This window comes from Panulirus ornatus, chromosome 10 (assembly GCF_036320965.1).
Source record: "Panulirus ornatus isolate Po-2019 chromosome 10, ASM3632096v1, whole genome shotgun sequence".
In the NCBI taxonomy this organism is placed as follows: domain Eukaryota; kingdom Metazoa; phylum Arthropoda; class Malacostraca; order Decapoda; family Palinuridae; genus Panulirus; species Panulirus ornatus.
Window position 1 is genome coordinate 5,215,118 of NC_092233.1, and position 25,731 is coordinate 5,240,848.

The 25,731-nt window shown below is 40.6% G+C and overlaps 1 protein-coding gene across 2 annotated transcripts in view; it reads left to right on the top strand.

Annotated features, from left to right (window-relative positions):
• Cpsf6 (cleavage and polyadenylation specificity factor subunit 6) overlaps window positions 1-25,731 on the top strand; it is a 153,326-nt gene that overhangs the window by 124,435 nt on the left and 3,160 nt on the right. For both annotated transcript variants that reach the window (XM_071665447.1, XM_071665448.1), the window contains 2 exons: window positions 12,774-12,937; window positions 17,858-17,996. In XM_071665447.1, the coding sequence (XP_071521548.1) occupies window positions 12,774-12,937; window positions 17,858-17,996 (303 nt within the window). The remainder of the gene's footprint in view (window positions 1-12,773; window positions 12,938-17,857; window positions 17,997-25,731) is intronic.

A 25,731-nucleotide genomic window follows, 5' to 3' on the forward strand; every position in this document is an offset into this window, starting at 1 on the left:
GTCTAATGAATATAAATGGTATAACAACAAAAACCAAGCATCCTGTTAAATATCTTGATTTACCATCTGCTATGAGGCTAGGACTTACCTAGGAATTACCTATGCCAGAGTGATGATGACTTTGGTGATGAGAAAGTAGACCAAGTAGAGGACAGTATGGATCCAACATTAGAAGCAAGCTGTTGTTCAAGTGAACCACATTTGCCGAGTCAAGGAGATCTTAATGATCTCGTCCTCGATTTATATATGTCTAAGAAGCAAGTTGAACTTTTGGGCTCCAGGTTAAAGGGCTGGAATCTTCTCCAGAATGGAACTGAAGTTTGTTTTGTGATTGCCATGCTATTTTCAAAGGATTTTTCTCCCTTGAAGATGGGCTGGTGTTTTGCAATGATGGTCATTCTGTTATGGAGGCACTTGGCCACGAATTGGTACAATGGGATTACAAATTAGGAAATTGAGGAATGGATAAGTGAGAGTGAAAGACATTGCTCACCTGTCCTAAATACCGTTGTGATATCATGTACAACGTAGATTTGGTTAACAAGCTTAATGACATCCATGTTGATTTTGATTTCAAACTAATAAGTTTTGGTGTTTCATCCTTGTTCACAAAATTTCCAGTTGATGGCTTTTTAGAATGTTTGGTTGATGTTTTGGATAATCTTAATTTACCTGTATCAAATTTACCTGTATCAAATTTTGTTTATTGAATTAATAGAATATGTATATGATACAGTATATTTCAATTTACTTGAGAATATTATGCACAGAAATTTGGTATGGGGATGGGTAACCCTCTTTCACCATTATTAAGTAATTTTTACATGGAATCCTTCGAAACAAAATTACTAAGGAATATCTTACTCTCAAAGGCAATTTGGTTTAGGTATGTAGATGATGTTCTTTGTGTTTGGCCAACAAACAAAAATTTACAAACATTTCTCCCTTTACTTAACAATTTAGTACCTTCTATCACATTTACTGTGGGAGTGGAAAATAAATGTGTTACTATTTTTAGATTGCATGATCCACGGGAATAGAAACATGTTTAAGTTTAGCATATACCGTAAAGCCACAAATGTTTGTTTATGTATCTATTCATTATTACTCAGCTCAACATGACAGAGTTAAATTATCATCATTCCAATTGATGTTCTTTAGGGCATTATGGATGTATATGCAGTCCTGAATGTATTGGTGACAAGTTTGTGGAGATATATTGTATTGAATCCAAAATGATTCATGATAAATTTCTTAATTTGGCAAAGAAATCATTTTACAGAGTTAAACCCAAACTTCCCCCTGATACAAAGAATCTTTTAGTTCTTACTTTTAAAGATAATTTTACATTACTTCCCAGGTTGCTTGAATCCTTTAATGTAGATGGTAGCCTTCAGCAGAAACAATGCTCTGAAAAATACTTTAATCAAAAACTCTCCAGAAAATTCTGCAAGCTGTGTTTACAGAATCCCTAATAAAAGCCGTAATATGTTTTATGTTGTGCAGACAGTTAAAGATTTTTATATTAGAATTAAGCTACAGAGATGTAGTATAAGAACAGGACAAGAATCAAATGCTTTGCTTAATCACGTTGAAAATTAAGACCATTGTATTGACTTGAATAATGCTAATTCAGTTGTTAACTAACTCCTGTACCAAGAGAAATGTTATTGGGTCTTTTATTATTAAATACACAGAGAATTGTCACATTAACATTAGTGAAGGTCTATACAAACTGGATTGCTTTGTCATAGGCAAAATTTGTAAACTTCCCTTTCTGGTTCACATAATGAAATTTTATATGTATGATGCTGGACCCATACACCACTATCCCGAACACCACAATCCGGTAACACTTTTTTACCATTGGTGTCTTAGTTACGTCTCTTCATTGTATATCAACTGATTCTTACACGTCTTCTATCTCATTCTTGTATCTTCCTTAACGAGGTGATCATTACATGAAAGAGCACGAGAGAATTTATTGTGTTTCATTTTCCTTGTGTTTATCAGCAAATATTTATAATTTTCATTATTATACTTGATCGCCATTTCCCACATCAATGAGGTAGTGCCACGAAACAGATGAAGAATGGCCCGTCTTCTCATATACACATATGCATATTTATATTCACTTATCATATTTGATCGCTGTCTCCCACATGAGCAAGGTAGTGCCAGGAAACAGACGAAGAATGGCTCATCCACACAAATACACATATATATACATAAACGCCCATACACGCACATATGCATACATATACATATCAACATATACATATATATACATACACATACACAGACATATATACATATATATACATGTACATTTTCATACTTCATACTTCCTTACCTTCATCCATTTCTGATGCTTCCCCGCCCCACAGGAAAGAGCAGCCCTACTTCCTATATTTATTTATTTATTTATTATACATAATTGCTGTTTCCCATATCAGCAAGGTAGCACCAATAAACAGATGAAGAATGACCTATCCACTCATATATATACACACACACACACATATATATTCCTAAGAGTCTACGGGGAAAATGAAACAAGATAAGTTCCCAAGTGCACTTTTGTGTAATAATCACATCATCAGGGGAGACACAAGAAATATAAGTCAGTTGATATACAACGAAGTGACGTAGCTAGGACGCCATTTGATAAACATGCGATTGTCCACATTTATTCACATTTACTCTTAGCTTTCTTCCTTCACACACTTTACCAAACTCAGTCACCAGCTTCTGCAGTTCCTCACATGAATCAGCCACCAGCGCTGTATCATCAGCGAACAACAACTGACTCACTTCCCAAGCTCTCTCATCCACAACAGTCTGCATACTTGCCCCTCTTTCCAAAACTCTTGCATTCACCTCCCTAACAACCCCATCCATAAACAAATTAAACAACCATGGAGACGTCGCACACCTCTGCCGCAAATCTGCATTCACTGAGAACCAATCACTTTCCTCTCTTCCTTTTATCTTTTTATTCTCCCTAAAATCTAATGATACTCTCTCACCCCAACACTCATTTGCCCTCTTTTTCACCTCTTGCACCTTTCTCTTGACCTCCTGCCTCTTTCTTTTATACATCTCCCACTCATTTGCATTATTTCCCTGCAAAAATCGTTCAGATGCCTCTCTCTTCGCTTTCACTAATAATCTTACTTCTTCATCCCACCACTCACTACCCTTTCTAATCTGCCCACCTACCACACTTCTCATGCCACAAGCATCTTTTGCGCAAGCCATCACTGCTTCCCTAAATACATCCCACTCCTCCCCCACTCCCTTACCTCCATTGTTCTCACCTTTTTCCATTCTGTACTCAGTCTCTCCTGGTACTTCCTCACACAAGTCTCCTTCCCAAGCTCATTTACTCTCACCACTCTTTTCACTCCAACATTCTTCTTCTCTGAAAACCTCTACAAATCTTTACCTTCGCCTCCACAAGATAATGATCAGACATCCCTCCAGTTGCACCTCTCAGCACATTAACATCCAAATGTCTCTTTTTCGCGCGCCTGTCAATTATCACGTAATCCAATAATGCTCTCTGGCCATCTCTCCTACTTACATACGTATACTTATGTATATCTCTCTTTTTAAACCAGGTATTCCCAATCACCAGTCCTTTTTCAGCACATAAATCTACAAGCTCTTCATCATTTCCGTTTACAACACCCCATGTACACCAGTTAAACCCTGAACTGTCACATTACTTACCTTTGCATTCAAATCACCCATCACTATAACCCAGTCTCATGCATCAAAACTACTAACACATTCACTCAGCTGCTCCCAAAACACTTGCCTCTCATGATCTTTCTTCTCATGCCCAGGTGCATATTCACCAATAATCACCCATCTCTCTCCAGCCACTTTCAGTTTTACCCTATATTAATCTAGAGTTTACTTTCTTACTCTCTATCACATACTCCCACCACTCCTGTTTCAGGAGTAGTGCTACTCCTTCCCTTGCTCTTGTCTTCTCACAAACCCCTGACTTTACTCCCAAGACATTCCCAAACCGCTCTTCCCCTTTAACCTTGAGCTTCATTTCACTCAGAGCCAAAACTTCCAGGTTCATTTCCTCAAACATACTACCTATCTCTCCTTTTCTCTCATCTTGGCTACATCCACACACATTTAGACACCCCAATCTGAACCTTCAAGGAGGATGAGCACTCCTCGTGTAAGTCCTTCATCTGTTTCCTCTTCTAGAAAGTTAAAATACAAGGAGGGGAGGGTTTCCAGCCCCCCGCTCCAGTCCCCTTTAGTCTCCTTCTACGATATGTGAGGAATGCGTGGGAAGTATTCTTTCTCCCCAATCCCCAGAGATAACATATATTATTTATTTATTATTTATTAATTTTCCTTTTCGCTGTCTCCCGCGTTAGCGAGGTAGCGCAAGGAAACAGATGAAAGAATGGCCCAACCCACCCACATACACATTTATATACATACACGTCCACACACGCAAATATACATACCTATACATCTCAATGTATACATTTATATATACACACACAGACATATACATATATACACATGTACATAATTCATACTGTCTGCCTTTATTTATTCCCATCGCCACCTCGCCACATATGGAATAACATCCCCCTCCCCCCTAATGTGTGCGAGGTAGCGCTAGGAAAAGACAACAAAGGCCCCATTCGTTCACACTCAGTCCCCAGCTGCCATGTAATAATGCCCAGAACCACAGCTCCCGTTCCACATCCAGGCCCCACAGAACTTTCCATGGTTTAACCCAGACGCTTCACATGCCCTGATTCAATCGATTGACAGCACGTCGACCCCGGTATACCACATCGATCCAATTCACTCTATTCCTTGCCCGCCTTTCACCCTCCTGCATGTTCAGGCCCCCGATCACTCATCTTTTTCACTCCATCTTTCCACCTCCAATTTGGTCTCCCACTTCTCCTCGTTCCCTCCACCTCTGACACATATATCCTCTTGGTCAATCTTTCCTCACTCATTCTCTCCATGTGACCAAACCATATCAAAACACCCTCTTCTGCTCTCTCAACCACACTCTTTTTATTTCCACACATCTCTCTTACCCTTACATTACTTACTCGATCAAACCACCTCACACCACATATTGTCCTCAAACATCTCATTTCCAGCACATCCACCCTCCTGCGCACAACTCTATCCATAGCCCACACCTCGCAACCATACAACATTGTTGGAACCACTATTCCTTCAAACATACCCATTTTTGCTTTCGGAGATAATGTTCTCGACTTCCAAACATTCTTCAAGGCTCCCAGGATTTTCGCTCCCTCCCCCACTCTATGATTCACTTCCGCTTCCATGGTTCCATCCGCTGCCAGATCCACTCTCAGATATCTAAAACACTTTACTTCCTCCAGTTTTTCTCCATTCAAACATACCTCCCAATTGACTTGACCCTCAACCCTACTGTACCTAATAACCTTGCTCTTATTCCCATTTACTCATAACTTTCTTCTTTCACACACTTTACCAAACTCAGTCACCAGCTTCTGCAGTTTCTCACATGAATCAGCCACCAGCGCTGTATCATCGGCGAACAACAACTGACTCACTTCCCAAGCTCTCTCATTCCCAACAGACTGCATACTTGCCCCTCTTTCCAAAACTCTTGCATTCACCTCCCTAACAACCCCATCCATAAACAACCATGGAGACATCACACACCCCTGCCGCAAACCTACATTCACTGAGAACCAGTCACTTTTCTCTCTTCCTACACGTACACATGCCTTACATCCTCGATAAAAACTTTTCACTGCTTCTAACAACTTGCCTCCCACACCATATATTCATAGTACCTTCCACAGAGCATCTCTATCAACTCTGTCATATGCCTTCTCCAGATCCATAAATGCTACATACAAATCCATTTGCTTTTCTAAGCATATATTTTTTTTTTTTTTTATACTTTGTCGCTGTCTCCCGCATTTGCGAGGTAGCGCAAGGAAACAGACGAAAGAAATGGCCCAACCCCCCCCCCCATACACATGTACATACACACGTCCACACACGCAAATATACATACCTACACAGCTTTCCATGGTTTACCCCAGATGCTTCACATGCCTTGATTCAATCCACTGACAGCACGTCAACCCCTGTATACCACATCGCTCCAATTCACTCTATTCCTTGCCCTCCTTTCACCCTCCTGCATGTTCAGGCCCCGATCACACAAAATCTTTTTCACTCCATCTTTCCACCTCCAATTTGGTCTCCCTCTTCTCCTCGTTCCCTCCACCTCCGACACGTATATCCTCTTGGTCAATCTTTCCTCACTCATTCTCTCCATGTGCCCAAACCATTTCAAAACACCCTCTTCTGCTCTCTCAACCACGCTCTTTTTATTTCCACACATCTCTCTTACCCTTACGTTACTTACTCGATCAAACCACCTCACACCACACATTGTCCTCAAACATCTCATTTCCAGCACATCCATCCTCCTGCGCACAACTCTATCCATAGCCCACGCCTCGCAACCATACAGCATTGTTGGAACCACTATTCCTTCAAACATACCCATTTTTGCTTTCCGAGATAATGTTCTCGACTTCCACACATTTTTCAAGGCTCCCAAAATTTTCGCCCCCTCCCCCACCCTATGATCCACTTCCGCTTCCATGGTTCCATCCGCTGACAGATCCACTCCCAGATATCTAAAACACTTCACTTCCTCCAGTTTTTCTCCATTCAAACTCACCTCCCAATTGACTTGACCCTCAACCCTACTGTACCTAATAACCTTGCTCTTATTCACATTTACTCTTAACTTTCTTCTTTCACACACTTTACCAAACTCAGTCACCAGCTTCTGCAGTTTCTCACATGAATCAGCCACCAGCGCTGTATCATCAGCGAACAACAACTGACTCACTTCCCAAGCTCTCTCATCCCCAACAGACTTCATACTTGCCCCTCTTTCCAGGACTCTTGCATTTACCTCCCTAACAACCCCATCCATAAACAAATTAAACAACCATGGAGACATCACACACCCCTGCCGCAAACCTACATTCACTGAGAACCAATCACTTTCCTCTCTTCCTACACGTACACATGCCTTACATCCTCGATAAAAACTTTTCACTGCTTCTAACAACCTGCCTCCCACACCATATATTCTTAATACCTTCCACAGAGCATCTCTATCAACTCTATCATATGCCTTCTCCAGATCCATAAATGCTACATACAAATCCATTTGCTTTTCTAAGTATTTCTCAGATACATTCTTCAAAGCAAACACCTGATCCACACATCCTCTACCACTTCTGAAACCGCACTGCTCTTCCCCAATCTGATGCTCTGTACATGCCTTCACCCTCTCAATCAATACCCTCCCATATAATTTACCAGGAATACTCAACAAACTTATACCTCTGTAATTTGAGCACTCACTCTTATCCCCTTTGCCTTTGTACAATGGCACTATGCACGCATTCCGCCAATCCTCAGGCACCTCACCATGAGTCATACATACATTAAATAACCTTACCAACCAGTCAACAATACAGTCACCCCCTTTTTTAATAAATTCCACTGCAATACCATCCAATCCTGCTGCCTTGCCGGCTTTCATCTTCCGCAAAGCTTTTACTACCTCTTCTCTGTTTACCAAATCATTTTCCCTAACCCTCTCACTTTGCACACCACCTCGACCAAAACACCCTATATCTGCCACTCTGTCATCAGACACATTCAACAAACCTTCAAAATACTCATTCCATCTCCTTCTCACATCACCACTACTTGTTATCACCTCCCCATTTACGCCCTTCACTGAAGTTCCCATTTGCTCCCTTGTCTTACGCACCCTATTTACCTCCTTCCAGAACATCTTTTTATTCTCCCTAAAATTTACTGATAGTCTCTCACCCCAACTCTCATTTGCCCTTTTTTTCACCTCTTGCACCTTTCTCTTGACCTCCTGTCTCTTTCTTTTATACTTCTCCCACTCAATTGCATTTTTTCCCTGCAAAAATCGTCCAAATGCCTCTCTCTTCTCTTTCACTAATACTCTTACTTCTTCATCCCACCACTCACTACCCTTTCTAAACAGCCCACCTCCCACTCTTCTCATGCCACAAGCATCTTTTGCGCAATCCATCACTGATTCCCTAAATACATCCCATTCCTCCCCCACTCCCCTTACTTCCATTGTTCTCACCTTTTTCCATTCTGTACACAGTCTCTCCTGGTACTTCCCCACACAGGTCTCCTTCCCAAGCTCACTTACTCTCACCACCTTCTTCACCCCAACATTCACTCCTCTTTTCTGAAAACCCATACTAATCTTCACCTTAGCCTCCACAAGATAATGATCAGACATCCCTCCAGTTGCACCTCTCAGCACATTAACATCCAAAAGTCTCTCTTTCGCACGCCTGTCAATTAACACGTAATCCAATAACGCTCTCTGGCCATCTCTCCTACTTACATAAGTATACTTATGTATATCTCGCTTTTTAAACCAGGTATTCCCAATCATCAGTCCTTTTTCAGCACATAAATCTACAAGCTCTTCACCATTTCCATTTACAACACTGAACACCCCATGCATACCAATTATTCCCTCAACTGCCACATTACTCACCTTTGCATTCAAATCACCCATCACTATAACCCGGTCTCGTGCATCAAAACCGCTAACACACTCATTCAGCTGCTCCCAAAACACTTGCCTCTCATGATCTTTCTTCTCATGCCCAGGTGCATATGCACCAATAATCACCCACCTCTCTCCATCAACTTTCAATTGTACCCATATTAATCGAGAATTTACTTTCTTACATTCTATCACATACTCCCACAACTCCTGTTTCAGGAGTATTGCTACTCCTTCCCTTGCTCTTGTCCTCTCACTAACCCCTGACTTCACTCCCCAGACATTTCCAAACCACTCTTCCCCTTTACCCTTGAGCTTCGTTTCACTCAGAGCCAAAACATCCAGGTTCCTTTCCTCAAACATACTACCTATCTCTCCTTTTTTCACATCTTGGTTACATCCACACACATTTAGGCACCCCACTCTGAGCCTTCGAGGAGGATGATCACTCCCCGCGTGACTCCTTCCTCTGTTTCCCATTTTAGAAAGTTAATACAAGGATCTATATATATATATATATATATATATATATATATATATATATATATATATATATATATATATATATATATACACATTTACATATTCATACTTATTTGCCTTCATCCATTCCTGGCGCTACCCTGCCCCACAGGAAACAGCATTGTTACCCACTGCTTCAGCAAGGTAGTGCCAGGAAAATAGACAAAAAAGGCCACATTCGTTCACACTCAGTCTCTAGATGTCATGTGTAATGCACTGAAACCACAGCTCCCTGTCTGCATCCATTTTCCATGGTTTACCTCAGATATTTAGCATACTCTGGTTCAGTCCATTGACAGCACATCGACCCCAGTGTACCACATTGTTCCAATTCACTCTATTCCTTGCACACCTCTCACCCTCCTGTATGTTCAGCCCCCAGTCGCTCAAAATCTTTTTCACTCCATCCTTCCACCTCCAGTTTGGTCTACTGCTTCTCCTTGTTCCCTCCACCTCTTACACACATATCCTCTTTGTCAATCTTTCCTCACTCATTCTCTCCATATGTCCAAGCCATTTCAACACAACCTCTTGTGCTCTATCAAACACACACTTTTTATTTCCACACATCTCTCTTACCCCTTCATTACTTACTGAATCAAGCACTTGACACCATATATTGTCATCAAAGATTTCATTTCCAACACATCCTCCCTCCTCTGTACAACCCTATTTATAGCCCATGCCTTGCAACCATATAATATTGTTGGAACTACTGTTCCTTCAAACATACCCATTTTTGCTCCAAGGTAACGTTAGCTCCTTCCACACATTCTTCATTGCTCCCAGAACCTTTCTCCTCCTCCCCCACCCTGTGACTGACTCCTGCTTCTGTGGTTCCATTCGCTACTAAGTCCACTCCTAGATATCTAAAACACTTCATTTCCAGTAAACCATGGAAAGTTGTGTGGGGCCTGGATGTGGAAAGGGAGCTTTGGTTTCGGGCATTATTGCATGACAGCTAGAGACTGAGTGTGAACAAATGGGGCCTTTGTTGTCTTTTTCTAGTGCTACCTCGCACACATGAGGGAGGAGGGGGATGGTATTCCATGTGTGGCGAGGTGGCGATGGGAATGAATAAAGGCAGACAGTGTGAATTGTGTGCATGGGTATATATATGTATGTGTCTGTGTGTGTATATATATGTGTACATTGAGATGTATAGATATGTATATTTGCGTGTGTGGACGTGTGTGTATATACATGTGTATGGGGGTGGGTTGGGCCATTTCTTTCGTCTGTTTCCTTGCGCTACCTCGCAAACGCGGGAGACAGCGACAAAACAAAATAAATAAATGAATAAATATATGTATGTATTTCTTAATCAGCTTGTTTTCATATAGAAAAATCAGTTTTTCTTTATTGATTTTAATTTAAACAATTTTAGAAATATGTTTCAGTATCGTTTTTGTAATGGTATTTTTGACTCAAAATGTATTGTATTAGAAAACATATAACATATCTGATACCAGTGTGCCATGCACAGAAACTTCTTAGGTCCTGAGCGGATGTGAGGGTCACCTAGCTTGTAACCTAAAGACTGCAGAGACTTTTATAGATGAAATAGATAGCATTTAATGAAATCGTTCTATGCATTATTATCTGCTGAGGTGACTAAGTACAAAATGTTTTTTTTTGCTGAAAAGATGTAACACCAAAAAAATCTTGTCACCTAGAAATCTAATTTAAAGTGAAAATGGGTGGGGGTGGGAGGCAGAAACCTCTCCTGGTTTCCCCCTGTATTGCTGCCTTTGCAAAAGCATACTGTTGTTGTAAGTATAGGCAAGGGTTGGTGACAGAAGTATTAGATCACCTTGTTGAGGAGGGATTCTGTATAAGAAATGGCAATGTTTTGCTCTCTAGAGCTTCAAGCTTATGGCAGATCACACCAGAATAACTGGTTATAAATCCTGATATTGTGGGGAAAGGGGTTAAAGAGTGGGGAAGAGGAAGACTGATGCAGAGTAGGGATAGGTGATGTTGATGGTAGGGGAGAAGGGGTTGGATGTGAATGTGTGGTAGGACGAGGATGTATTTGCAGAATCAAGGACAGGTTTTAAAGTTTATTAAGACTTAGCAGCAGATTTATGAAGGGATTAACATATTGTTTTACTCTGTTGTACCTACATATTGTATATTTGCTGCTTTTAAACACTTCTAAGTCTGCCTAAAATTATGTGATTCTGACAATTAGCCCAGGATTTTTCCAGTCCATAGGATGGTTATGCTGGTCATGATGAAATATGCATCCCCTTGTTCCTGTTAGGTATTCATCAGTCATGTGTGTTCACATACTCTTGTATTCATGTCCCAAAATGTCTCTGCTGCAGTCACCAAAGGACGTGATGTACATTTTGACATTGTATTTTAGGGTTGCTCAAAATTTGTGAATGTCATCAACAAATATGGAAAGAAGGCAATGGGAATCTTGGACAGTCCTAAAGGACTGAGAAATGTCACCCTCCCAAAGGAGACACTGCTACCATCCTCTCATGCACAATTTAGAAAAGTAATATAGAGACAGTCTGCCCAACAAGCACACCGATTATGGAAATCACCAGAAAAGCCACATGAAGTGGAGACAGTATTGCTGATGTCTTTAATAGTATCCCTTGTTGGGGATGCAGCAATATTTTACATGGGAAAGACATCTTGGGATATGAATATGAGAGTAGGTGAAGGTGACTACCGATACACCTGGTGAACAAACAATGGAAAGAACCAATGTGTAGTTCAGTCTGACCAGCACAGCTGTTGTAAGGACTTTAAGAAATGCTTCGCTAATTATTAAAGAATGTAGTTATTAAAGAACCTGATAGAATTAAGAGAAAGTGTTTACAGGCTGCAGTTATACAAAGAGTAGATATAACAGATCAAAACAATGGTATGTTTAGCATAGCATCTCCCATAATGATTCTGTTGCTAAATGTAAACAAACTGTTAAAGCCATCCTCACCTTCACACATGCCTCCTTCACCCTCATCATGCCCTCCACTCCCCTCTTCCCCACTGCTAGCCTCACTTGACCTTACCCTGCAATGGTCTTCCACTCTCCCTCTTTCTCCTCTCTCCCACTGAGTCAAGGTATTTGACCTGCTGTTCTGGTTGAGGTCTGTCAGTGGCATGACAAAGCTTGTGACAGTGAAATATTGTCATTTATGATAAATTACTTTTCAAAAAAGGTGCTTTTAATACTGTTGCTTGGTGAGTATATAAATGATTCACTGATACTAGCATTCAAACAGTTATGACAGTTTTAGAACATAGATTTGGAGTTTGGAGGGAGTGAAGAAAAAATGGGGGATGGAGGGGTCACTGAGATAGCATAGAAGTGGAGAAAATGAACATTGAGAGTATTTTAGGAATGCAGGTGGCACTTGATATGACAATTGGTAAGAGGTAAACTAAATGACACTGAGGGAATGCTTGTATAAGTGTTATGTTGATTGTGGAAATTTATTAAAATCATTGTGTATGAAAGAGCTTTTTTCTGAGTCATTGGTGTAAAAAGAAAAAAAGAATCTATCTTATTCACTAGATTGTTAAATGCGGATGCGGTGTTTTTAGTAATAAACTGTGGTATTTTCAGGTCCCCCTCCTCATGGGGGCCCTCCACCACATGCTCCTCCCCCACATGGAGGAGGTCCTCCAGCCCCACATGTCAACCCAGCCTTCTTTCCTCCACACAGTGCACCACCTCCTGGTGCAGCTGCACCTCCTGCTCACTATGCACCACCACCTCCAGCTCATCAGGTAAGCAGACAAATTTTTGTTGGCTAATTCAGTTATATTTTCAATTTCAAGTTCTCTCAATATTTGATATGTATTAAGTACATTTAGAGGTCAGTAGTTGATGTAAAAACTTCCCAAGACAGCTGAGTTATAATGATAGTTTCAGTGTTTCTTATTGAATGCTAAAATCTTCCTTTTGTGGCCTGCATAGCTTGGCAGACATGTTTGTATTGTTGTAGTCTGTCTTTTTGTTGTCATGAATCATACCCAGGTTTAATGATGATATTTTTAACGTAATCCTATGAGTCAGGTTAAATGCATCAGACTATAAAATTTATAAATGTTTTCCTAGCATTTAAAGAACTGATTGGCACAAAGTCCAAAACTCTTGTTTCAATTTTGACCTGAAACATCACCTGGCTTATATAATGGATAATGTTAGATGCATCAAACTGTCTATTTTTGAACATTTCTGTCTTTCTATCTGCCTATCTATCTATCTATCTATATCCCTCAGGGAGTACCCATCAAGGGGTTGGCCACAGCAAAAGAGTCTCCACTTATCCCTGTCCTTACATGCCTCTCGTGCATATACCATTCCATGCTTCTTCCACCATTTCTTTCCCTCCAGTACTCCTCCACTCTATTTTCCTGTGTCACAGTTGGTCTTTCTCACACACCAGCCCCTTTAATCATACTATCATACATTTATATTGTGAACTCCCTCTCTTGCATTCTTTCCATATGCCCAGACCACCTCAAAGTATTATGTTTCATGCACTCTACATCTCCCCTACTGCTGGCCTTACCTATTCCCTCCCAGCAATGGTCTTCCAATCCACTTCTTTTTCCTCTCCCCCACTGAGTTGATGTAACTAATGTTCTGGTGAGGTCTGCCAGTGGCATGACAAACCTCATGCATTCCCTGCCGTACCATATCTCTCATACGCTCCCTCGATTCTTTCTTCATTCCATCTAGTCACACCACATGCTCCTCTCAAATAGCTCATTTCCACAGCCTTGATTCTTGACCTTTGTGGCTCATTCCATGTCCATGTTTCGACTGCATAGGTCAGGGTCGGGAGGACCATGGTGTCCCTTAATCCTTTCTGCACTTCCGTACTTACACCTCTACCCTTCATTATTCTGTTATGGGACCCAATTACTCTTCCATCCAGTACTACTATCTTCCTTATCTCTCCTTCCATATTATGAAACTTACTCGAGATAGTCCTAAATACCTAAATTCTCTCACCTCTTCCAGGATTTTTCTTCCCATGTCTATCTCACTGTTTCCTTTCAAACAGCATTTTTTTTCTCACATTTAACTTCAGTCATGTATGCTTACACACATCATAAAACACCATTACAACCTTCAGCAACTCTTCACTCTCAGCAAACAACACAGTATCATATGCAAACAGGCTATCACTAGCCACCATACTTCACTACCACACTCCCATCTCTGCACCCCCTTTCCCTAGTTTTGCTTTTACCTCTCTTATCACTTCATCCATATATATGTTAAAAAGACACCGTGACATCACACAGCCCTGCCTCACACACATGTGTATACCAAAACTTTCCTTCATATTTCCATCCACTCCTACATATGCTTTTGCTACTCACTAGAAGTTTTCACACCATTTAACAGATGTCTCCCTACCCCATATATTCTTTACATATCCCATAAAGCATTCCACTCAACTGTCATACACTTTCTCCAGATCCATAAAAGCTGCATGTGGCTCCTTATCTTATGCTAAATACTTTTCCTAAGTCATTTTGAACACAAGAATATGATCCACACATCCCCTAACTCTGCTAAAACCCTCTTGCTTTTCACTTATTCTGTATTGTCATTTCCATCACTCTATCAGTCAACACTCATACATACACTTTTTCTGATGTACTTGATAAACTTATAATAACTTTCACCCAATCCTCAGGCATAACCTGTTTTCATGCTAAATTATATATTAAATGCATCCACCATACCACACTTTCTCCAAACTTCCCTAATTCAGCTGTAATCCTGTCCACTCCATATCCCTTTCCTTCCTTGAACCTCATTATTTCCCTTCCTACTTTCATTTTTGCTTTATGGCCCCTGCATTTGTATCCTTTTCTTTCCATCCTGTATACAGACACACATGACAACTGCTGCCTCTCCTTCTACCACATTCATCACTTCTTCAAAATACTCTTTCCATCTTCCTTTCGTTTTCTCCTTTTGATTCAGCAATACCCCTTCCTTACTTCTTACATTAACATTTCCACCCTAAATCCATCCCTTTGCTCTTTCACCTCCAAAATTTTAGTACAATTTCTTATTTTCCCTAAACTTTCCATTAACTTTCTTCCAAGATCTTCATTTACTCTTTCTTTGCCTTCCTCTATCAGTTTCTTAACATTTCACTTGATCATCTTATATTCTTCCCTTCTCCTTTACTAAACTTTCTCTACAACATTCCTTTTGAGCAATTTACCATATGCCTTTTTCCTCTCTTCCAATGCATTTCTAATCTCATCTGTCCATCATGCATTTTACACTATTCTTATATCTCCCAGCTTTATGTTGAACTGCTAATTCTTCATCCTTAAACTGTATTTCTCTAAACATTTTAAGCACCTCATTCACTCATGACTGCATCCATACAATTGCTGCATTTCCATCTAAACTTTCAGTCACCTTTCCTTCTTGCATTTTTTCTGATTCATCTTCTCGCTTGCCAACACTTTCACCTCTCCATTCTTCCTTACACAATACCTCCACTTCCTTCTGATCCTCACCCCCACAAGAACTGTAAAATGGTCAGTCTCCAAAGAATCCTCTCACAACTCAAGCATCCAGCACAGCCTTTCTCAACCTTTCATCCACTACCACATAGTCAAACCCTTTTGCTTTTTTCCTCCATCATTTATCAACTGTTTATTCCTGTGGATCATCTTGTCCTGAAAAACATTGTTCGCAAGGAATAAACCCTTCTCAGCATGGATATTTGTTTCCAGCATATTAGAAACTAAATAGCATAATTCCATAATTCAAGTTTAGATTTTGTCTGTGTTATGGTCCTCATAAGAGGTTTAATATTTAACTTAGTGTGGAACACAAGTTCCACCTTTGGCCATGTCACTTGATAGTTTTTTCTTTTTTTTCTTTTTTCTTTAAGGAGATATATTGTGTGTTGACCAAGAGTTTGCTCTGAAGATTTTGTGTGAGAAATACGTGAAGAAAGAGAGTGATTTGTATTTGGAGTTTATGGGTCAGGAGACTGAATGACTGGCTTGACCAAGAGGTCTTGTAGTTGGTATAACAAATATATAAGGTAAACGGATAGTTATCAAATGCACTGAGGATTATTTGCAGGGAGGAAGGTGAATGCGCCTTGATGAAGATGGGTTTGTGTTAAGGGTGTGATGTCACCATGTTTGCTTAATCTTTTTATGAATGGTTATGATGAGGGAGGTAAATGTGAAGATCATAGAGTGAATGTAGGGTTCATGACACGCTGTGGGTGGGGGAAGTGAAAATATGAATCAGTTTCTGTTTGTATATGACACTGGTCTGGTGGCATTTTCCTTAGAGAAACTTCAAAAGGGTGGTGGCATCCTTTAAATGAGAAAGGTGAAAATAAATGTGAACAAAAGTAGATAATGAGGTGCAGCAGGAGGTTAAGATGGAATGGTTTGAAGGGGTTGGAGTACTTCAAACCATGAGATGGAACCATGAGATCTGAAGTGAGACGTAAGGGTGGCAGAAGGGGCTAAAGTTGTGAATGCTTTATATAGTATGTAGTAGATGTCAGTGTATGGGAGGGCAAAGATGGGTATGTTTGAAGGTATGGCAGTCCTGGCAGTATTTTATGAATTCCAGTCTTAGGCCTTAAGAAAAGATAAAAGGAAGAGGCTGGATGTGTTTGAATTGAAATGTTTGGGGTAAAGATAAAAGGAAGAGGCTGGATGTGTTGGAAATGAAATGTTTGAGGATCCTTTTATTTTCTTTTAAAGTGACTGACATAGCATGAGTGAAACATGCCCCAATCAAAAGTCATCTTAGATAATAGTAATAAAGCACGAGAAAAAAGAGATGTAAAGAGGAGCCCCACACATTGAAAGGTTAAAGAAAGAGTAAAGACGAAAGGAGGAACAGAATTCCACAGATCACCAGTTCGAGGAAAGAAGGAGGTATCATAGAGGTCATTCCTTGAGCGGTGAGTCTTCACATGAAAATTATAGGAAGAAGCAGCCAGGTGTGTGTGTCTAGAGCCAAGCCTTGGGGATGGGGACACATGCAGACAATTCACAGGGACATTGGCCATAATGATAGCTTTAAAACAAAGAAGCAACAGTGTGACTTGCAGAAATGGATAGTTCAAGAGAGATGATGCCAAGAGAATTGATTTAAGTTAAGGCTTGTGAGTCCACTCCCATTAATAGAGTTGGAGGAAGGATCACCCCAGATGTGTGAGCAGTACTCCATACTAGGACAAATAAAACCTGTGTAAATTTGGAGAAGCTGCTTTTCAGAACACCCCTATCTTTTGGGAAGCACACTTTGTGATATTGATTATGTGGGGTTTTGAGGATAGAGTGGAGGATATGGTTATGCGCATATTTATATTATCATAGGTTTGGATTGTGGTGTTCACAAATTGAATATAAGAAAAAGAGTAACTTTTAGTCAGAGATACTGGGAGAAATTGCATTGTAGCATTAATACATTTTATTTTATGTATAATTTCCCCTGGACCAACTTCTATGGAAGAGTCCTGGTGTTAACAAAGCCCTTTACTAAGGCTGCACTTTTTACAGTGGCAGGGAACTTTATAGTGAGAAGTGGGTAAGGATATTTTTCTGAAAAGATATCTCGCAATGAGTGGTATTTTGAGGTTAAGTACTGTGGATTCTTCAAGTAATGTATTCCATCTCTTCTTGTAGCATGGTGGGTATGGTGCAGGTGACCACCGAATAGAAGGCCCACCTCCTCTCTCTGAGGCTGAGTTTGAAGACATTATGAATCGTAATCGCACAGTATCTAGTTCAGCAATTGCTAGGGCTGTTGCAGATGCTTCTTCTGGTGAGTATTATCTGTGTTGTGATTTGTTACTTATTGCTAGGTAATGCCCCTAACTTTGTATAGCTAAAGTAGCCCTCTGCCAGTGGCCTGTTAAGAGTGAGGCGCTAAAGGATAAGAAGCATTGGAGTTCACCAGTAATGGAAACTCTTTTGCTGTGGCCACCTCCTTGAGGGAGTTCATGTAGGGAATGGACATCAGAGATATGAATAGGTAGGTAGATAAAGGACACTGAGAAAAAATGAATTGCTTCTTATTGCCTTCATACAAGGCCCTTGAAGAAAAATAATAGGTTGTGAAAATGATGTCAAATATATGGGGATTATTACGAATGTTAAATCACTAATTTAAGGAGCATATTGATGATATAATATTATCCACTAGAATAATGAGTGGTATGATATTCAGAACCTTTAAAACAAAGGAAAGAAAGCTAATGAAAATGTTGAATGTATATAGAAAAAGTAAAATTGAAAACTACCGTGCTGTATAGTCATCAGTAATGAAAGGGGAAATAAACAAATTAGAGAGAGTTCAGAAACATTTCTGAAATAGAATAGGTGGACTTAAACATGAAAAACTGAAAGAGCTTGAACTGTATAGCATAGAGAGATGCAGTGAAATATATATGGTAATTTGTGCCTGGTAACAAGCACAAGGTATAATGACTAATATATGAAACCTTGAAGCAACTCAGCAAGATAGATACAGAGTGACCAACCCCTTTCTCTGTTATCTCAAGTAAACTTGGGCCAAACTTTTGTGTAGATAATCGCAAGTTAACTCCATTCACACTTCAGAAAATTATCCTGTGCTAAGTCTGGAGGGATTCAAGATATGTTTTCTACCATTCCCAGCATACAGGAGCATAATAGGTTTCATTTCTTTCTATAGATTGCAGTACTGTATACTATTTAAGGTGTCATTTCTCTCTATAAATTACATTACTATTTTCATCTGCAGATGACAGCATAGTGAGGTGTATCTCAGAGGAGGTGCATATGTATGCCTTATTTTGCTTGCTTTTCCACATTTTTTTTTCACCCTGATAAGCTAGATTATGTCAAATATGATTGGAATGATTATGCGGACACACAAATGAAGATAATACCTCATCTAATGAGGAGAGAAGCCTTGACTTGGATAGTTCAGCAGATGAACTCAAAGTTAATCATCTCTTAGAGGAGGTGCACATGTGTGGTTTATTTTTGTCTTCGCTATTCTCCTCCTTCAGTATGCCGAGTAATGAAGAATATGACAATGATGATTATACAGACATGCATTGAAGATAATGCCTCAAGATTTTATTAGTTCCAACTCAAATAGTCCAGCTGATGCTAAGGGGTACACCAAAGTAAAGTCATTTTTACCTCTTCTTGTGCTTGTCCCTTCAGTTCCTTTTCCTGGTAATAGCACTGTGACTTATACAATGGCTGAACTTCAGAATATGAAGCAATATTCCTAAAGTTTCCCTGATACAATAATGAACTTGTTGATATGATAGTTGAAAGTACAAGCAGGTATTGAAAGCAAAGGTTGATGACAGTGTCATGACATAATGGAAGTAAGAAATGGTACCCCATCAAAATTAATGAAATCATAGGATTTTTGCATTTGTTTGACAAACCATCACTTTTCTTTGTTAATTTGAAAGTCTTATACAAACTATAATTCATAAAGGTACATTATCTGTTTTCTACAATTATTATTTTTTTTTTCTTGCTTTGTCGCTGTCTCCCACGTTTGCGAGGTAGCGCAAGGAAACAGACGAAAGAAATGGCCCAACCCACCCCCATACACATGTATATACATACGTCCACACACGCAAATATACATACCTACACAGCTTTCCATGGTTTACCCCAGACGCTTCACATGCCCTGATTCAATCCACTGACAGCACGTCAAACCCGGTATACCACATCGATCCAATTCACTCTATTCCTTGCCCTCCTTTCACCCTCCTGCATGTTCAGGCCCCAATCACACAAAATCTTTTTCACTCCATCTTTCCACCTCCAATTTGGTCTCCCACTTCTATTCGTTCCCTCCACCTCCGACACATATATCCTCTTGGTCAATCTTTCCTCACTCATTCTCTCCATGTGCCCAAACCATTTCAAAACACCCTCTTCTGCTCTCTCAACCACGCTCTTTTTATTTCTACACATCTCTCTTACCCTTACGTTACGTACTCGATCAAACCACCTCACACCACACATTGTCCTCAAACATCTCATTTCCAGCACATCCATCCTCCTGCGCACTACTCTATCCATAGCCCACGCCTCACAACCATACAACATTGTTGGAACCACTATTCCTTCAAACATACCCATTTTTGCTTTCCGAGATAATGTTCTCGACTTCCACACATTCTTCAAGGCTTCCAGAATTTTCGCCCCCTCCCCCACCCTATGATCCACTTCTGCTTCCATGGTTCCATCCGCTGCCAGATCCACTCCCAGATATCTAAAACACTTTACTTCCTCCAGTTTTTCTCCATTCAAACTTACCTCCCAATTGACTTGACCCTCAACCCTACTGTACCTAATAACCTTGCTCTTATTCACATTTACTCTTAAGTTTCTTCTTTCACACACTTTACCAAACTCAGTCACCAGCTTCTGCAGTTTCTCACATGAATCAGCCACCAGCGTTGTATCATCAGCGAACAACAACTGACTCACTTCCCAAGCTCTCTCATCCACAACAGACTTCATACTTGCCCCTCTTTCCAAAACTCTTGCATTCACCTCCCTAACAACCCTATCCATAAACAAATTAAACAACCATGGAGACATCACACACCCCTGCCACAAACCTACATTCACTGAGAACCAATCACTTTCCTCTCTTCCTACACGTACACATGCCTTACATCCTCGATAAAAACTTTTCACTGCTTCTAACAACTTTCCTCCCACACCATATATTCTTAATACCTTCCACAGAGCATCTCTATCAACTCTATCATATGCCTTCTCCAGATCCATAAATGCTACATACAAATCCATTTGCTTTTCTAAGTATTTCTCACATACATTCTTCAAAGCAAACACCTGATCCACACATCCTCTACCACTTCTGAAACCACACTGCTCTTCCCCAATCTGATGCTCTGTACATGCCTTCACCCTCTCAATCAATACCCTCCCATATAATTTACCAGGAATACTCAACAAACTTATACCTCTGTAATTTGAGCACTCACTCTTATCCCCTTTGCCTTTGTACAATGGCACTATGCACGCATTCCGCCAATCCTCAGGCACCTCACCATGAGTCATACATACATTAAATAACCTTACCAACCAGTCAATAATACAGTCACCCCCTTTTTTAATAAATTCCACTGCAATACCATCCAAACCTGCTGCCTTGCCGGCTTTCATCTTCCGCAAAGCTTTTACTACCTCTTCTCTGTTTACCGAATCATTTTCCCTATCCCTCTCACTTTGCACACCACCTCGACCAAAACACCCTATATCTGCCACTCTATCATCAAACACATTCAACAAACCTTCAAAATACTCACTCCATCTCCTTCTCACATCACCACTACTTGTTATCACCTCCCCATTTGCGCCCTTCACTGAAGTTCCCATTTGCTCCCTTGTCTTACGCACTTTATTTACCTCCTTCCAGAACATCTTTTTATTCTCCCTAAAATTTAATGATACTCTCTCACCCCAACTCTCATTTGCCCTCTTTTTCACCTCTTGCACCTTTCTCTTGACCTCCTGTCTCTTTCTTTTATACATCTCCCACTCAATTGCATTTTTTCCCTGCAAAAATCGTCCAAATGCCTCTCTCTTCTCTTTCACTAATAATCTTACTTCTTCATCCCACCACTCACTACCCTTTCTAATCAACGCACCTCCCACTCTTCTCATGCCACAAGCATCTTTTGCACAATCCATCACTGATTCCCTAAATACATCCCATTCCTCCCCCTTTCCCCTTACTTCCATTGTTCTCACCTTTTTCCATTCTGTACTCAGGCTCTCCTGGTACTTCCTCACACAAGTCTCCTTCCCAAGCTCACTTGCTCTTACCACCCTCTTCACCCCAACATTCACTCTTCTTTTCTGAAAACCCATACAAATCTTCACCCTAGCCTCCACAAGATGATGATCAGACATCCCTCCAGTTGCACCTCTCAGCACATTAACATCAAAAAGTATCTCTTTTGCGCGCCTGTCAATTAACACGTAATCCAATAATGCTCTCTGGCCATCTCTCCTACTTACATATTATATACGTTTTATTTATATTTTTTTTTTTTTTTTTTTTTTTTGCTTTGTCGCTGTCTCCCGCGTTTGCGAGGTAGCGCAAGGAAACAGACGAAAGAAATGGCCCAACCCACCCCCATACACATGTATATACATACGTCCACACACGCAAATATACATACCTACACAGCTTTCCATGGTTTACCCCAGACGCTTCACATGCCTTGATTCAATCCACTGACAGCACGTCAACCCCGGTATACCACATTGCTCCAATTCACTCTATTCCTTGCCCTCCTTTCACCCTCCTGCATGTTCAGGCCCCAATCACACAAAATCTTTTTCACTCCATCTTTCCACCTCCAATTTGGTCTCCCTCTTCTCCTCGTTCCCTCCCCCTCCGACACATATATTCTCTTGGTCAATCTTTCCTCACTCATTCTCTCCATGTGCCCGAACCATTTCAAAACACCCTCTTCTGCTCTCTCAACCACACTCTTTTTATTTCCACACATCTCTCTTACCCTTACGTTACTTACTCAATCAAACCACCTCACACCACACATTGTCCTCAAACATCTCATTTTCAGCACATCCATCCTCCTGCGCACAACTCTATCCATAGCCCACGCCTCGCAACCATACAACATTGTTGGAACCACTATTCCTTCAAACATACCCATTTTTGCTTTCCGAGATAATGTTCTCGACTTCCACACATTCTTCAAGGCTCCCAGAATTTTCGCCCCCTCCCCCACCCTATGATTCACTTCCGCTTCCATGGTTCCATCCGCTGCCAGATCCACTCCCAGATATCTAAAACACTTTACTTCCTCCAGTTTTTCTCCATTCAAACTTACCTCCCAATTGACTTGACCCTCAACCCTACTGTACCTAATAACCTTGCTCTTATTCACATTTACTCTTAACTTTCTTCTTTCACACACTTTACCAAACTCAGTCACCAGCTTCTGCAGTTTCTCACATGAATCAGCCACCAGCGCTGTATCATCAGCGAACAACAACTGACTCACTTCCCAAGCTCTCTCATCCCCAACAGACTTCATACTTGCCCCTCTTTCCAAAACTCTTGCATTCACCTCCCTAACAACCCCATCCATAAACAAATTAAACAACCATGGAGACATCACACACCCCTGCCGCAAACCTACATTCACTGAGAACCAATCACTTTCCTCTCTTCCTACATGTACACATGCCTTACATCCTCGATAAAAACTTTTCACTGCTTCTAACAACTTTCCTCCCACACCATATATTCTTAATACCTTCCACAGAGCATCTCTATCAACTCTATCATATGCCTTCTCCAGATCCATAAATGCTACATACAAATCCATTTGCTTTTCTAAGTATTTCTCAGATACATTCTTCAAAGCAAACACCTGATCCACACATCCTCTACCACTTCTGAAACCACACTGCTCTTCCCCAATCTGATGCTCTGTACATGCCTTCACCCTCTCAATCAATACCCTCCCATATAATTTACCAGGAATACTCAACAAACTTATACCTCTGTAATTTGAGCACTCACTCTTATCCCCTTTGCCTTTGTACAATGGCACTATGCACGCATTCCGCCAATCCTCAGGCACCTCACCATGAGTCATACATACATTAAATAACCTTACCAACCAGTCAATTATACAGTCACCCCCTTTTTTAATAGATTCCACTGCAATACCATCCAAACCTGCTGCCTTGCCGGCTTTCATCTTCCGCAAAGCTTTTACTACCTCTTCTCTGTTTACCGAATCATTTTCCCTAACCCTCTCACTTTGCACACCACCTCGACCAAAACACCCTATATCTGCCACTCTATCATCAAACACATTCAACAAACCTTCAAAATACTCACTCCATCTCCTTCTCACATCACCACTACTTGTTATCACCTCCCCATTTGCACCCTTCACTGAAGTTCCCATTTGCTCCCTTGTCTTATGCACTTTATTTGCCTCCTTCCAGAACATCTTTTTATTCTCCCTAAAATTTAATGATACTCTCTCACCCCAACTCTCATTTGCCCTCTTTTTCACCTCTTGCACCTTTCTCTTGACCTCCTGTCTCTTTCTTTTATACATCTCCCACTCAATTGCATTTTTTCCCTGCAAAAATCGTCCAAATGCCTCTCTCTTCTCTTTCACTAATAATCCTACTTCTTCATCCCACCACTCACTACCCTTTCTAATTAACCCACCTCCCACTCTTCTCATGCCACAAGCATCTTTTGCGCAATCCATCGCTGATTCCCTAAATACATCCCATTCCTCCCCCACTCCCCTTACTTCCATTGTTCGCACCTTTTTCCATTCTGTACTCAGTCTCTCCTGGTACTTCCTCACACAAGTCTCCTTCCCAAGCTCACTTACTCTCACCACCCTCTTCACCCCAACATTCACTCTTCTTTTCTGAAAACCCATACAAATCATCACCTTAGCCTCCACAAGATAATGATCAGACATCCCTCCAGTTGCACCTCTCAGCACATTAACATCCAAAAGTCTCTCTTTCGCGCGCCTGTCAATTAACACGTAATCCAATAACGCTCTCTGGCCATCTCTCCTACTTACATACGTATACTTATGTATATCTCCCTTTTTAAACCAGGTATTCCCAATCACCAGTCCTTTTTCAGCACATAAATCTACAAGCTCTTCACCATTTCCATTTACAACACTGAACACCCCATGTATACCAATTATTCCCTCAACTGCCACATTACTCACCTTTGCATTCAAATCACCCATCACTATAACCCGGTCTCGTGCATCAAAACCACTAACACACTCATTCAGCTGCTCCCAAAACACTTGCCTCTCATGATCTTTCTTCTCATGCTTTTCTATAACACTGTATATTTGCAACAACTTCCACAAGGCTTATCTATCAGCCTTATCTAATGCTTTATCCAGATCCTTAAATGCCACATACTTTTCCTTTTGTTTCACTTTCACATGCAAATTCTCTAAAGCAAACTCCTGATCCACATATCCCCTACCACTCCTGAAACCACAGAGTTCTTCTCCAGTATGATGTTCTGTGCAAGCCCCACCTTCTCAGTCACCTCTCTTCCACACAGCATACCAGGTACATTACACAAACTTAAACATCTGTCGTTCGAACATTCTCCTTTGACCTCCTTGACTTTATACAGTGGCATTATACATGCAGTCTGCTGATCCTGAGCACTTCATCATGATCCATACTTACATCAAAAATCCTAGCTACACATCAGCAACACAGCCACCCTACACATTAGAACTGATAGAAGGAAAGGACTGTAGTGAGTTTTGTCTTTGACATGCTTCCCTTTTAGTGATCATCATCATCAGTACCTAGTTCATTCCCATCATTTGGTTTATTTCAAAGGAAGTAATGTTTTCAAAATAAATGCAGCATGTATTTCTGTAATGAGTATTAGGTTAGAATCTTTGTGCCATGTATTGGGATGCTCAGGTGTGTGAAGTGATTTTTGA